General features: G+C 36.8%; 1 protein-coding gene across 4 annotated transcripts in view; it reads left to right on the forward strand.

Annotated features, from left to right (window-relative positions):
- Positions 1–14,505, forward strand: part of LOC136265163 (tyrosine-protein kinase-like) — a 28,271-nt gene that overhangs the window by 2,443 nt on the left and 11,323 nt on the right. For 2 of the 4 annotated variants that reach the window (XM_066059984.1, XM_066059983.1), the window contains 6 exons: positions 4,987–5,078; positions 5,131–5,217; positions 5,871–5,948; positions 7,537–8,278; positions 8,783–9,045; positions 9,576–10,063. In XM_066059984.1, the coding sequence (XP_065916056.1) occupies positions 8,255–8,278; positions 8,783–9,045; positions 9,576–10,050 (762 nt within the window). In that variant the 5' untranslated portion in view covers positions 4,987–5,078; positions 5,131–5,217; positions 5,871–5,948; positions 7,537–8,254 and the 3' untranslated portion in view covers positions 10,051–10,063. Of the gene's footprint in view, positions 1–4,986; positions 5,079–5,130; positions 5,218–5,870; positions 5,949–7,349; positions 7,473–7,536; positions 8,279–8,782; positions 9,046–9,575; positions 10,064–14,505 lie in introns of those variants that run through there. The other 2 variants (XM_066059985.1, XM_066059987.1) reach the window with 2 other exon arrangements.

Genomic DNA, 14,505 nt, shown 5'->3' on the forward strand with positions numbered 1-14,505 from the left:
GGCTACATACGTAATTCTTATTGATGTTTACATGCTACAGGGGGTATAACTATGAACACTACTATAACAATACAAACTTTTAAATTCAATTATAGTATGGAATCTCATCAGAATGTGGTCAAGTTGTAATACACATACAGTTGGAGATTAAACAGAAGTATTAATACTCTCCATTGCTGAAGGCACATCAATTATATCGATGTTATGTATATCAATGCAGTTACACTGAAACCTCTCTAATCCGACACCTCTCTAATCCAGAATACCTCCATAATCTGACATTGTTTTGTATACCAAAAATACTTTCTATGTGATACTACCTCAATAATCCCACATCCTTGCTAATCCGACACACTTTTTTATCCCAATGAGCGTTGGATTATAGAGGTGTCACTGTATGATAACTGGTGCAAATATTGTCAAAAGTCCATATAGAGATTGTATGCCATAATTACATTGGGAAGATTTGGTGGTAAATTATCTTATGGTACTGTAAGTTTGGTAAGGAAAAGGGTTTAAGTTTTCATTACTTTGCCAAACAACTCCCCTGCCAAACTTCTCTGCTATTCCGTTGACATGTATAATTAGTTTTGTAAGATCTGTATGCAAAGTTGTTTGACATAACAGCTACATTTCATAAAATCACAAGGAAGTGCAAAGAAAAACCCAGAGGGGAATAGTGCACTGTTCCAAAATCTGATAATGTTTTTAAAATTTTGTAACTCAGTAATAGAATGTGCTATGACCATGTAATCTGGAGTAGTTACACACAATTGGACACTGATAATGTAAACCAATTTTCTTGAATTTTTGCAAGTTGAATATGAGGTGTAAATTACCGACCTACAACTCCTGATTTTTCATGAAAAATGCATCAAGTCAGTAACAGTTTAAGATATCCTACAGTACACTTACAACATTTAGTGTTTGCCTATATATGGTATAGCAAAAAAATTTACATGGCATTTTTGATTACTGCTTTAGAATAAGTTATGCAAGCAATTACGTGAAAAGCTAAATACGCATCAGCTACTACATACTTGCATAGGGATCCAACTTCTTTTCACTAAATATATATATATATATATTATTATTATTATTATTGTACATACAAAAGTTACTTAGCATAGCTTATTTGATAGGGTATATAGTGTATACGTATACTGCTTAATCTATGCAGACTAAAATTTTATAATTTCATCAATTTTAAAAATATGATAATTTAAGCTAAGTGGTCTAAATTTGGTTCATTAGTTCATGAAAAGCAACACAAAGTGTGTGAAATGGTAGGATTTGTTGAAAATAAAGTTAAGTATTCTAGTATATCAGTGCATGGATTCCATTCATTGCTGGACATATATAGTACCACTGTCGGTGTTGTACAGTCAATAAGGATTAATCAGAATACAGTGTCTGATGGTGAATTACTGCACGTATGTCCAGCAATGAATGTAACCCACTGATACTCAAAAGTTTCGAAGTATTCTTTTACAAATTTATTTTTTGGTAGAGCTGGGCGATATACTGGTATTGTTAGTAATCTGTGATATTATTTAAGTCAGACTGGTTTTGATACTGCCATTTTTTTAAATACTGCCATACCGTCTGGGCACTATGGCCTCCCTGTGGGCTTGTTTCATCCCATATTTAGAAGCTAACCAGACATGTGACAATGTTTGTAGGCAGGTGCTGACATAGTCAGCTAACCAAACTATGTAAACAAGTTTGATTGTACCTGAGGTTTGCTGACCTACCATGGGTATTTGGTGCTTTTGTTGAGGTAAATGGCAGTTACTTTAATACTAATGGCTTTTACATTAATACTGTGATATTTAGTAATACCGTGATATTTAGTAATACCGTGATATTTAGTAATACCATGATACTTTTTATGGAAGGTATACCGTTTGCGGTTTTTCAATACCGCCCAGCACTATTTTTTGGTTTTGAAATATGCAACGATGCTTTTGTCTGTGTTGATGTCCATAAATATTATGAAGTTTTCTGTGTTACTGGTGCAATACATTTTTGATAATTCATGCCGATATACAGAGTAAATATAGAGAGGTCTTGATCTCACAGACAGTCTATACTCTACCACCTAAATTGCTATAGTATCTCTGATGACAAGGCAATGCTATTATGCTAATGTCTGTGTTGTTCCCATCTGGAGTTTTCCTTGTGACTTTGTGAAGTATATGTCAGACAGGCACTATACAGAATAATAACAGAAAAGCTTAGTGGAGAAATTATTTGGAAAATTACCAAATTAAAACCCTTATGAAGTTTCACAGTTTTGTCAAACTATTTTCTTCATCAAACTTAAGCACCAAACCTTCCCAATATATGGTACAAAATCTCTATTATGGACTTTTGATGGTATTTGCACCAGTTATCATAACTGCATTGGTATACATAACATGGGTATAATTGGTGTGCCTTCAGCAATGGAGTTTAATCTCCAACTGTATGTGTATTACAACTTGACCACATTCTGATGAGATTCCATACTATAATTGAATTTAAAAGTTTGTATTGTTATAGTAGTGTTCATAGTTATACCCCCTGTAGCATGTAAACATCAATAAGAATTACGTATGTAGCCATAACTCATGGTCTACTTGTCATCCCAACCTCAAACTTACCGGCATGAAAGAAGGCTATTAGAAGAATATTTGAACAAAAAATAAAAGCAATTAAAATATCTGTTTTTGAAAAAACTGAGTTCAAAGGGAAAAATCACATTTTTGTGGTTTGACCTTTTCCTTTGAGTAATTATAATGATTTATATATCACTTGAAAGAGAATTTAATAAGCATTCCAACACTCTAAACAGAAAGGTGCTGTGGCAATCACTGACAAAGTTATGGCCATTTTATTGAACCTGTGTAAGCTGCTGTAGTATTTTCTAATAAACTTTGAGCGGTCATATCTTAAAGAGAGATTAGCAGAATGGGCCAAATTTTGGTGTGAGAAAGTTTCTTAGTAGAGCCAATGTCTATGCCAAATTTCATGAAAATCCGAAGGGGTCGAGATTTTTTTTGGTTGATTTGGTATGGAATGACCCCTACACTAAGCCACGTGGGCAACTGTGCTTTATTGCCCACAAAGAGTGCTTTATCGAACGAATAAAGCACTCTTTGTGGTGCAATAAAGTACTCTTTGTGGTCGATGAAGCTGATGGCCGGCTGAGAGTGTACTTTATGAAATTTAAAGTACACTTTTTCCTTTGATCTCGCCCACGCAAAGTTATATAAAGTTATATAATGGCTTTGTGGTTTTGCTTGTGTAAACAGCAACTCAATAATCGAATTCCTTGTTCTACAAGTATTAGGCATGGACAGGACATGTGTTACACACAGGTGTAACATGCATGCTCACACTAACTACTTTTAACATAAAGCTTCTTCCCCACACAAGTGTGAGTGTGGACAGACTAAGACATACATACATACACACACTTTTCGGAAAACAATTTCAGGAAACCAGGAGAACACTACAGCCAACCTTCAGTGGTGAGAACTTGATTTACAGTGTATCTGTTGACTGTTCTCTTTGAGCATAACAATCTTATGTTTAATTGTAAAATAGCTGACTGGTCATTTCTGGAAACTGGTGAACCCCTCCACCCCCCCTAAAGTCACACATGATTAGAATACTTCACATCAATACTGAGGTGTTGGGTTGAACTTACTTTGAGACCATGAGATGTTTGATGATAACACATGACCAACCTGAACTGCGTTAGAAATTTGTGGTGGAGGGTACAAGAGATTTATCACCTCTTGCAGCATTGGAGAGAAAATGTGTAGAGCATGGTATGGCTTTTTACATGTTAACCAGCCATGAACATGTATAGTTTCCTACCATTATGTAACACATGTAGAGCATGTAGCACGCGTATTTTTATCCCAGTACAGTTTTATGGCAAAATAGAATTTTGCAAAAATGGTCAGTTCTTGCTCAGCAGGTCACAAATGCTCTATTACTAGACTTTGTTTATTATAGTAACCAGGCGTGTGAAAATATGGCATAAACTACACTCCATCACATGATGGGTTATATTTCAGTACTGGAATAGCATATTTGTATTCTGTAACTTGTGTTATATGATCAATTAAATGTTGAATAAGAGTGAAAATTTCACGACTGTAGTAAATGGTATAAAAAGTTGAGTCATGAAAATTTATAAAAGTAGGCAAAATAATTTTGTGTACCCACATGCCCTGTTCGCTAATCTGACTTTGTCTTGAGGACAGAGCTGTGTATTAGTGATGATCCACTGTAGTATAACCCTTGTACAGTGGAACCTCAGTTATCCGAACCCCTTGGGACCAGGGGTGGTCCATAAGTCTGAAAAGTCCATATCTCTAAAAACTGTGTATAAATAATCTTAAAATAGTAAGAACATTAAAATAACTGAGGTTCCACTTTATGTACTATCATATAGTGGGAAATTTTCAAGGGATCAAACTTTTGCAAAACTGTGTAAAACATGATTTTCACGTTTTTAATTCATGAAAGTCTAGAAAACGATCTTGGTGAGGTAATAGCTATGTGTATAACCTAAAACATTTTACAATTATATTTTCACAAAGCTATCATTACTCGCAAAATTCGCAAAAGTTTTGTGCCTCAAAAATTTCCGGCTATATGGTAAATGTGTCATACACTTTTGAAACTTCTCACCAAACAACTGGTGGAATGTGTAATGAAGAAGATTATGTTGTTTATGTTACTATGACAGTGTAGCTAGTCTACTTTCTGATATACTTGTTGCATGGAAATGGTTTACTGTGTCATTAGATAGTAGACTACTCACTGATATTATTCTAGTTTTGTAGTAATAATTTCATTGCTCATGATTTCACCAGTTCATAATTGTTCTGTAAACAGTGAAACACACATTTTTATTATAGCCATGAGCAAATGGCAATGGTATGGAAGCCATTCACATTATTGTTGTACCATCACTTTAATGTACAGGACTTTTAATACCAACTTGTTGACATCAATGTATGGAAGATTGGAAGAATTTCACAAGTCTGCTAATACCATCGAAAAGGAATGTGACAGAGGTGACCACTACATAAACACATAATATTCATAGTTGATGTTATCATATTGTAGAGTTGAAAAAGAGTGTCAATGAAGCAAAAGAAGCTTGTACCAGGACAGTTAAGACAAGTAAATATCTGGCAAAGAAAACTAAGAAAGGTGAGGACATGTTTTGTGTGTAATGTTCCCAGGTCATTCCCTAATGTTGGGTCATGTTGTTGGTGTTTGTTACTTGTCAATGTGGGACCATGTTGGTGTTTTGGTCTTGTCCACTAACATCAAATAAGTCATATAAGCCATCTTGAGAGCAAGTGAGAATTAACTTCTAGGGAGTATGGGAGAGGAATATTTATTGGCCATCAAATGATTTTAGCTACATTCCTTAATGGTGATTACCACTTGTATGATTTCCCTGTGGTTCATGCTACTGCTAATTTACATACTTAGCTACTTTAATGACAACATGACTGGAGACATATATGATTTTCTAAAGGAGGCTTGTTGAATGATTGCTCTACTAGAGTAGTCAGTGCTATCCGACTTCTTTATTAGAGTATCTTGGTTGAAATATTGAACTAATACATTGCTATCTTGTGAGAAACCATTACTTGACTGAGATGTAAAACTGTAAATTGTGTCTCACTACATGCTGGATGGATCCCTAGTTTGAAAATCCTGAAATCTCAGTTAGTGTTGCAAATTAGTGGGGAAATCCAAATGAGTTTTCTGCCCTTAGAAACCTCCCTCTGATGGACATATCATTATACAGTACATGTAATTATTGCTTATTTACATTGTCACTTTTGTGATAGACACCTGATACTGAAAAGGTCGAAGGAACTTGTTCAGAGAGGAGGATGTAATCTAATAATCCAGTTTCAAAGCCTAGAGTATGTACACATTGTAGTTTATGTTGACTGAAATAGATGTGTGTAGCTATAGTGTGTTATTATAATTATACAGTGGTACTTAGAGAACACTTTGGTATTTACAAAGTATGCAGGGTTTGGCAGGTGTATAGTTAGTAGTTTGGTAGTTAGTTGGTATTTCTATTCCTCAGATGTATGCAATGTTGACAGAAAAGGAAGGCATATATGATTTTTCTCCGTAATCACTTGTGGATCTTCTAATAATATTCCTTCCTATTTTGTTGGGGGAGTCCAAACTGTTAGAAATTAGGATGTCATCATCATCATCATCTGTGAAAAGATGTTGGTCATCTAATTCTGACATGACTAAAAATTGTTATTTGAAAATAAATGTGACTGGATCTACAAAAACCGTTCTTATCGCCCAAGACAGGAAGTTAGATTTTTTCTCTCACAAACACAAAACTTAATGAATGCACTATCAAGTTTTACTGCCACAGTCGACCAGAACAAAGTGGTCTGCTTTTTTAAAGCACGGCGGCGAGCCGTACGAGTGGTCTGTGGTCTTGATAAAACCCTGGCCAACCAGGAGATGGCTGTGTGTGGTTGTACAGCTCCGTGGTGCTGGACAATGATCTGTGCTGTAAATTTCCTTTCATTTTAGCCAGTTCTGAGGTCTGAATGGCCCATAACTTGGCCTAATTCATCCCAACACATTTCTTTTCAATTTTTGAACACCAATCTGGCCTTCCAGGGCCCCCCGCCTCCCACCCTTCTGGAGCTCGCCTCCCACCCTTCTGGAGCTCGCCTGATACAGACAACCTTGGTTCAAAAACTATCTAAAATGGCAGGAAACTTAGCTGTTGGTTACTTCTTCAGTGGATGATCAGGAGGTAAGAAATTGTTGTGAAACGTGTGAAAATTTGGTATGCGTAGCTACCACCATTGGCCAGCTGCAACACTCTGAATATTTAAAACCGATGTTTCTCGATACTTTTAAATGGGCGATAAGACCGGTTTTCCCAGAGACAGTCATAAATATTTTGATACTAAGTGTGTCTGTTGGTATTATTTTGTGTGTGTGTGTGTGTGTTGTGTGTGTTGTGTGTGTGTGTGTGTGTTGTAAGGAAAAGGGATAAAGCCCAGCAATGGGGGAATTGTCTGAGCTAAGGATGACTGTTACAATGTATGTGTAACTCATCACGGCTAATAACTATTCACCTAGTCACTTGTATTATTATTATTATTATTCTAACACGAGGTGAATCAGTGTAGACAAAGTTGGACAATTTTATTGTCGCGTGTGCCCAGCTGGTTAGCTATCATTTGTCATGAAGCCATATGATTGTGTTCTTTACTTTTTGCTTCTTCCTATTGCTATCAATGATAATTGTTTTATTCACACTGAAAAATACTAGCTAGTAAAAGTAGTATCAGACAATTTGGCAGATTTTCCATAAAATTCTACCACAAAGTGTTGTTTTGAATGAAATTACTTAGACACAATTGAAATCTTATCACTGAAATCTTATCACTTATCGTTAGGTAAATAATTGTAAAAGTGATGCCTTCTATAACTTCTTGAGTATTGCTGTTCATCGTGTTTCAGGTACTGTTCAGGTTAGTGACGTGGTTGACTCTGAGAACAAAAGTCTGATGTCTAGAGGTGATCTGACCACCAAGAATCGTTGGGACTCAATGGAAGCTCTTGATGATGTTGTGGATGATCCAGACATGTTTATAGCAAAACATGACTTTGCTCCAATTGTTCCTGGCCAGTTATCCCTAAAAAAAAGGTGATAAAATTCACATCAAGAGATATAATGATGCTGGGGATTGGTGTGAGGAGAAACAGATAGTGGAGCTATGGGATGGATACCTACTTCGTATGTTGACAAACTGAACAGCTTAGAAAAACACTCATGGTACCATGGTTCAGTGTTCAGAGAAGAAGCAGAACACTGACTCTGTAGTGGCGTAAATAGCAGTTTTTTGATTCTTGAAAGTGAGAGCAGACCAGTATCATTGAGTTTGAGATACAATGGACACACACACCATTACAAGTGGTAAAGATCGCTACTACATCTATCCAGAAGCAATTTTCACTATATTGTGATTGTTAGGACGCCATCACTCAAATCAATCATGCAGACTGATCACAACCCTAAATTACCCTGTAGTAAAACCAACTAAACCACCAGTAAACAATCTCTTCCATGAAGTAGACAAATGGGAAATCAAGAGAAAGTGATTTAGCAATTGGTGTCAAGTTAGGCGCTGGCCAATATAGTGAAGTATACCAGGCAGTATTGAAACCAATCAGAAAGATGGTTGCTGTAAAGACCTTCAAGGTATTTCAAAGTATTAGCATTAACTTAGGACCAATAGAGTAATGTAAGAACCCCAAATTGATTTTGTCTATGAAAATTCTAATATTGTGTGATACACTTGTTGGGCTAGGAGTAGATTTTTCAGACAAACTTGATTTGCTACAATTTCCCATGTAACTACAGACTAGATACCAACACTTTTGACCACAATATCTACACCATGTACTCATCCTAGTAAAAATACAGCTATGTCAGTATAGTGGTTAACAAAGAATAGAATTTGAAAATGATTGTCCAAATTTTGTAACCCAAGTGCATATTCAAGACTGTTTTAAATGTTCTCATTAGTGAGATATCCTAAATTCATGAGTTTTACTTTGCATGCAAATATATATGTAAGATTATGGATACATAATTTAAACGTCCTTAGTAACAAGCGAAAAACATTTATGGCATTCTTTTGAGGGTCTCCATTATGTTTGCATTGTAACATAATGTACATGCTCAATGTTCTTATTTCAACAGGATGACACCATATCTGTGGTAGGGTTTCTCAAAGAAGCTTCAGTGATGAAAAACATAAAGCACCCTCATTTGGTACAGCTAGTTGGTGTCTGCACTCAGCAAATACCTTTCTTTATCATTACTGAATTTATGGAGAATGGAAACTTGTTATATTTTATCCAGGGCCCTGAAGGAGCTGACCTTCAGCCTGTGACACTAGTACACACGGGACAGGAAATTGCTACTGGAATGGCCTACCTTGAAAAGCTCAGCATAATACATAGGTTAGTTCCTTTGTACTTCCTACACACATTAAAGCACAGCTGTTGGCAGCAGTGTGAGACATTGCAGTAGACTAGCCCTGGTCTACTCTGCTACTAGAGTTGGTGCTAACTAGGCCTGAGTCAAATATTCTCAAAATTTTGCCCGAATACTTTCAGGAATTTTTCACCCATTATGCTCTTCAGTGTTCCCACTATGCTTGCATTATGCTCTTAGGTTAGCAACATTTCTTATGATCATTGTTCTATTAGAGTATTTCACTACAAAAGTGAGTGTTCTATTAGAGAGTATTGATCTGAGGAGTTATGTATAATGCATTCGAGTGCTCTATTGCAGTTTCCACTGACTGCTCTATTAGGGAATATTGATTTATTTTCATGGAATTAAGCTCCATAGTTCACCTAATAAGTTAACATTATGCTGACATAGCACTCTAGCCTATTATGCCTTTTATTATGCTTGTATATTTGACACAGACCTAGTGATAACCATATACTGTTATATTATAATATTCTGTATTGTTTTTATGCAGAGATTTGGCAGCATGCAATTGCTTGGTTGGAGAAAATCACCTTGTGAAAGTTGCTGGTTTTGGTATGTCATGTTTGCTAGATGATGCTCGTGATGTTGAAATATATGATGCTTGTGATGTTGAAATATATGATGCTCGTGATGTTGAAATATATGATGCTCGTGATGTTGAAATATATGATGCTCGTGATGTTGAAATATATGATGCTCGTGATGTTGAAATATATGATGCTCGTGATGTTGAAATATATGATGCTCGTGATGTTGAAATATATGATGCTCGTGATGTTGAAATATATGATGCTCGTGATGTTGAAATATATGATGCTCGTGATGTTGAAATATATGATGCTCGTGATGTTGAAATATATGATGCTCGTGATGTTGAAATATATGATGCTCATGCTGGCACTAAATTCCCATCAGATGGACTGCACCTGAAGCACTGGCATACAGTACAATATTTCTCAATTTAGTCAGATGTTTGGTGTAAGTTAAAGCAATGCCTACAATTTATTGTTGTTTGTTGTGTACATATATATGTGCAAGTAAATAAACGTACATATGTCTTATTAAGTATGTAATTTTGTGTGAAAACATATCTATGTGACAACGGTTAGTGTCTAACTTATCTTATTGCAAAACTGTAGTGTGTGTGCGTGTGCGTTTGTGTGTGTGTGTGTGTGTGTGCGTTTGTGTGTGTGCGTGCGTTTGTGTGCATGTGTGGGTGCATGCATGCGTGTGTGTGCATGTGTGTGTGTTTGTGTGTGTGTGCATGTGCATGTGTGAATGCATATGTGTACATGTATAATATATATATACTAGTATAAGGGAATTGAAGAATTTTAAGTTCGATTAGAGATCATAGAAAATAGTTGGGGAACAAGGGAGGTCATCTACAGCTGAAGACACACTAGTGAACATTTAATCCCTACTTCAGTGTATAACCATGACTGTAGTGATTAAATGTCCACTAGTATATCTGCAGGTGTAGGCGACCTCTCTTGTTTCCCTACTTTTCTATGATCCCAAATTGAGCTTAAAATTCCTAATTGTTCCTTATGCTTGTTTGTTTACCATTTTTGTAACATTATTATGACTGGTGAACACTTGCGCATCCTTTCAAAGAAAGGATGGCACCAGAGTTAATAGGCAAGACTTCTCTGGGGGGTAAAGTGTATAATTTGCAGTCCTGCGAAGTAGCAACAACAGAAAGATGGATTTGTACTGCAAATGTTTGGAAAATAATTTACTGGCACTTACTAAAATGGTTGTAACTTGTGAACGAGATAATATACGGAGTTGAGACTTGTACCATCATGGGTAATCCATTGCTGGGAACAAATTCCCATAACTTACATTCCCATAGTTCTACTGCAATTGAATAAGATATTTTCAAACTCCTTGAATAAGGTGATATTCACCAGTACACTTCAACTAAATACTATTATAGGATTCATTAGACAGTTACAATTAATAGTGAACCAAATGTCTTTTGTTCAGATTAGACAGATTTTGATCACTGACCTATGTAATGGATGCTTTCATCCAATTCTCAAGTTTGATATGGGAATTATTTCTTTAGTGATAAATGCCAACTATTACTGTCTGTACAGTGCTTGTATAATGAAGAAATGGATTATTTCCTCAAAGCAAGTCATGTGACCAAACAAGTGATATCAGTATAATATGGACACCTTGGGTCAGGGACCAACAAGTAGTGTCCTGATTATCAAGGTGTCCTGATTATCAAGGTGTCCTGATTATCAAGGTGTCCTGATTATCAAGGTGTCCTGATTTTTCAGGTCAGTTTATTTACTAAGGAATACATTAGAGCCTTAACTGAGTGTCTGGTGTCCTCAAGTGCAGGGACGTAGTCAGGATTTTTTTTGAAGGGGGTTCAGATTTAAAGTGGAATGTCTTAAGGAGAAGGCCTGGGTGCTTCCCCTAGACCATGATGTTTGAACAAAAATGATGCATACACAAAATGTGTCCTTAGGCAGTAATATGAAAAAAAGGTGCTGTTTGTGCATCTAACTAGCTAAAACCTACACACTGCTGTTTATGCAGCTTATAGAAACTATAAACCTATTGTAAAACTAACTAATCTTCACTTCCAGATAGCATACTGACAGCCAACTTCAATTTCCTAACACATGGAAGCCCTCCACACTTGAGTCCCTTAGTTGGCAATGTTTCTTTCAGCTATACATTATTCTCGGCCGGTCCTCCTGTTGATGGTCAATAACTTCAGACTTGACGTGTGCTCCAATATGTTCGAGACATCACGTGCCCACAACAGTAACAAATAAACAAACCATATTCATCAGGTAAATAATTTTTTTAAGGCTTACGGCAGAAGTGCTGAAGGTCTGTAGGACACCTGGTCCTACAGCCTGTTTAAAGTTGTTACAGAAAGTATGTTGAAAAGTGGAGAAAGGAGAAAAAATCCATGACTGGACCTGGGCGGCCTCGAACCTGCAGCCATCCAATTAACGCTCGAATGCTTACAAGAGTCTGCTAGGTGGTCAGGATATTTTCTTCTTGTCAATTTCAAGTATATATATCCATAGGAACTCTAGAGAGTGATACATCAACAATTCACAGTTTGTGCTAACCTGACACATGTATAACACGACCACTCAAGTTTAGCAGCTCCTCCCTTGTAACATGTCTCAACCAACCATTGAATAATCCTTCACCATTTCACTTACGCCATTTCAACCATGCATCATGTGCACAATTGATCATGTGATGCAATAGATATGATTTACAATGGTTCAGCATTAATGTGATGTGACCCTCAAGTGTAATACAGAGGATCGCCAGTGGGCAAGTAGCTACCAGAGAGCTCCAGGGTTGTAAGATTTGGTGTGACTTTTAATTTTTTTTAAATTCTGCCTCTGAAAGGGGGGGGGGGTCATCTGAACCATCCGAACCCCCCCTGCCTACGCCCTTGAAGTGTCCAGGTTCGTGTGTATATTTCACTGTAACATAATCATCTGTCCTCACATTTCTTTATGAACCTAACATTTTCTCCTTTCTAAACCCTCAAAGTGATCTACAATTGTATCCTCATATTTCTTATTCTGTAGTGATTAGACTTGTGTGATCGTATACAAGGAGCTGACCGATACTATCATGTAATGTTGGGTACTATAGTAACCTACAGGGTGGGTTTTCAGCATATGTGACCGGATTTCACATAACAAGGCTTCCACACACACAAAATCAAACCTGCATTTTTACCAGAAATGGATTGCTGGCCTAATACACTATCATATTCCACACTGTACTTCCTTCAGGACTGGCAAGTCTGGTTTCTGTGGCAGCTTTCTTCTGACCCTGTCAAAGCCATGAGTGGGAGATTGGTGCCATCGAATGGCCATGGCTCTGTGATAATGGTGTGTAGTGGGCTGGGACTTCACAGAGAGCTCGCCAATAGTGTTCTCAGTCAATTTGGAGTGATTTGAGGGCCATGGAGGGCCATGGAGAGCCCAAACTTGGCCTCTGGATTCCAATCGTTTTCTTGCTTCATTTTATACCCCTATATTGAGCCCACCCACTGCCCCCACCCTCCCACCCTATTACTACCACCTGTGATATTATTACCCGCTTGAGAAAAGCTGCCCAAAACAGGGCTAATTTTGGGTATCAGAAATGTATACACCCACTCAGTGATAGCTAGTAAATAGATGCATACTTGGTGCAAATTTTGTTTGCACAGCTGTAGGCACTGGGAAGTTATTACACAATGATTACTTAAAATCACCATATCTCCTAACGAAGCTTTGTGCATCGAAGCCTTGTTTTGTCAAATTCAGTCACATATATAGATTCAAGCCTTAAGGAATTTCTGGCCAAAAACATCACCCATCCTGGTGCCTTGGCAGTATTGGTTAGAAGTACCTTTAGTACAACCCTAAATACTTCCAATAAATTATGAAATTAAAAAAAAATTTATGGAATTTCCTAGTGACTAACTGCCTGCCTGATCCCTTCAGGCAAGTAACAGCTAAGGTTACCAGCTTGATACTTTTTTCACTGTTCGACACCGCTTTGTTCTGAGACATGCATTTTGGCATACCACAGTACGTACAATGTAAATGACTTACCTTTGTCCTCCTTTGTGTCCCACTTCTTTTTGCTGACAGCCCAAGGTGTCGATTTGCAGTAGCGGCAATGATTTTCCTACATTTGCAAATGGGAATTGTCTGTATTTTCTGTGGTGACTGGATTGATTGCAGAGGCACTTCTCCTACTGTTTTTCATTTGTAATACTGTGAACATAGCTAAAAGTGAAGCGTAATGGCCACTTCCTAGAGCACTTCAGTAATTGATAGTTGGTGCCCACAAATTGTCCGTACTTTTCATGGTGACTGGATTGGCTTCTCCTACTGTTCTTTGTAATGCTGTGTAATGGACTGAACATAGCCGAAACCAAAGTGTATTCACTTTCCAGTCAGTATGACTCAGTAATTGAGAACCGAGGCATATGTTTAGATGAAAACATTAACCCTGGCACCATCCATTCTTTTGATGTGGTATGTGTCGGTTCACCAGTCATGATAATGTTAACAAGTATAATGAAAATTAATAATTTTAAGTTTGATTAGGGATCATAGAAAGAAAAACAAGGGAGTTCACCTACACCTGCAGATGTACTAGTGGACATTTAATCCCTACTTTGGTCATGAGTATAGACTGAATTAGGGATTAAATATCCACTAGTATATTTGCAGGTGTAGGTGACTTCGTTTTCCTACTTACTGTTTTCTATGAACTTATATAATTATTGAAAAGTTTGGATTTGGATGGATTGAGAAAGAAAATGTGTAAATCAAAAGGAATATAATTATTCTTGTTATTATGTTTCTTATTATTTGTCACTGTCATATTGTTGATTAGTATTAATTAACTGAGTCAATTAT

This window comes from Dysidea avara, chromosome 8 (assembly GCF_963678975.1).
Source record: "Dysidea avara chromosome 8, odDysAvar1.4, whole genome shotgun sequence".
Taxonomy (NCBI): Eukaryota; Metazoa; Porifera; class Demospongiae; order Dictyoceratida; family Dysideidae; genus Dysidea; species Dysidea avara.